General features: G+C 51.2%; 1 protein-coding gene across 1 annotated transcript; it reads left to right on the forward strand.

The window, feature by feature from the left end:
* Nucleotides 1-381: 381 nt before the first annotated feature.
* Nucleotides 382-735, forward strand: MONBRDRAFT_30619 (uncharacterized protein; the record flags this gene model as incomplete). Its single annotated transcript, XM_001751058.1, has 1 exon — nucleotides 382-735. The coding sequence occupies one exon, from the start codon at nucleotides 382-384 to the stop codon at nucleotides 733-735; it is 354 nt and encodes a 117-aa protein (XP_001751110.1).
* Between the last annotated feature and the right edge of the window lie 698 nt (nucleotides 736-1433).

The following is a 1433-nucleotide window of genomic DNA, read 5'->3' on the forward strand; positions in this document are numbered from 1 at the left end:
AACGGCGTAACGGCTGCTGAGGCCGTCGGCTCCGTGTCTTTGCTCGTGACTGATGTTGATGGTGTCTTGCGCCCCATTGTTCTTGATCGTTGCTTTTATGTGCCTTCTTTTTCTCACAACATTGTCTCGCTTTCTGCCCTTGTTGATGCTGGTTTTGTCGTGTCCTTGTCTGACTCGTCTACATTTTTGTTGAGTGATGCTGATGTCACTTGGTCTGCACCACGTGATGCAGCCAGTGGTGGCTTGTTTTTCTTTTCTTTTCTCCCAGCTCACCACCTGCACCACCAGCACCACCACCAGCAACAACAGCATGCCCATGTTGTGTCTGCTTCGCAGATGCATCGTCTTCTTGGCCACCCGCCGCGCGAGGTTTTGCGCTCCATGCTGCAGCAAGTTGAAGACACCTCGGACGTCAAGGCCATCCTCAACTGCAACGATTGCAACCTCTTCAAAGCTAAGCGCCTTGCTCTGGCTGGCTTCGATCGCGACCGCACGCCCCGCATGCCTGGTGAACTGGTCGCTTCTGACATGTTTGGCCCGCTTCGCTCCCCTAATATCAAAGGAGCGAGGTACATCATTGCCTATCGAGATGTGGCGACGGGCTTTCTCTGGCTCGACCCTGTCTGTCGCAAGGACGATCTGGCTGAGAGCTTTGCTCGCCTGATTCGCGACTCGCCCATCCCCATTCGCATTGATGAAGCCGACATGCAGAAGCGCACCATCATCCAGAGATAATAATAATAAATTAGGTGTTTGAACCTCAGAGCTGAAAGCAAAGCTGTGCAACCCCGACATCAAAATCACGACGGCACGCAAAACAACACAAGAGAACAAGACATTTTCATCGGCTTCTATCATGCCGAAAAGTACAAGCGCGAAGAATCACGCACAAGGAAACAAAAATCATGAAAAACGACTAAGTATAACCAGAGATACGGCCATTTGAACCACTAGACACATAAAAAGGCAGTCACACATCACAACTACAAGCCATCACAGCACAAACATAAAAAACACCACGGCACGCTCACATACAACAAGAGACAGCGTCGGGTTGAAAAGGCAACCGACCACAGAAAGAAAAGTCATCATACAAAGGACTTTACAAAAATTCAGCAAAAATACCACACAAATACAGTCAAAATCAAAGTAAAATTAAAACAAAAATACAAGTCAAGCCATCAAAAGATCACAACGAGAACCACCTAGGGAGCAACAGGTGCACACAGGGATCCCCACAGAGGGACCCCCGAGACGGTGCCTACCTACGACGAGCGCAGGCAGGCACCGCCAAAGTGGCGCTGGATGTGGTCAGCGTTCATCTGATGGACCAGCGCCGCAAAGCGACCCTTCCACCGAGGAACAAAGGCCTCATCCAGCCCCGGCTGGTACACACCACGGGCCTCGGCGCAGCGGGCGAGCTGACCAAGCAG

Source organism: Monosiga brevicollis, genomic scaffold (assembly GCF_000002865.3).
Source record: "Monosiga brevicollis MX1 MONBRscaffold_119 genomic scaffold, whole genome shotgun sequence".
NCBI lineage: Eukaryota > Choanoflagellata > Craspedida > Salpingoecidae > Monosiga > Monosiga brevicollis.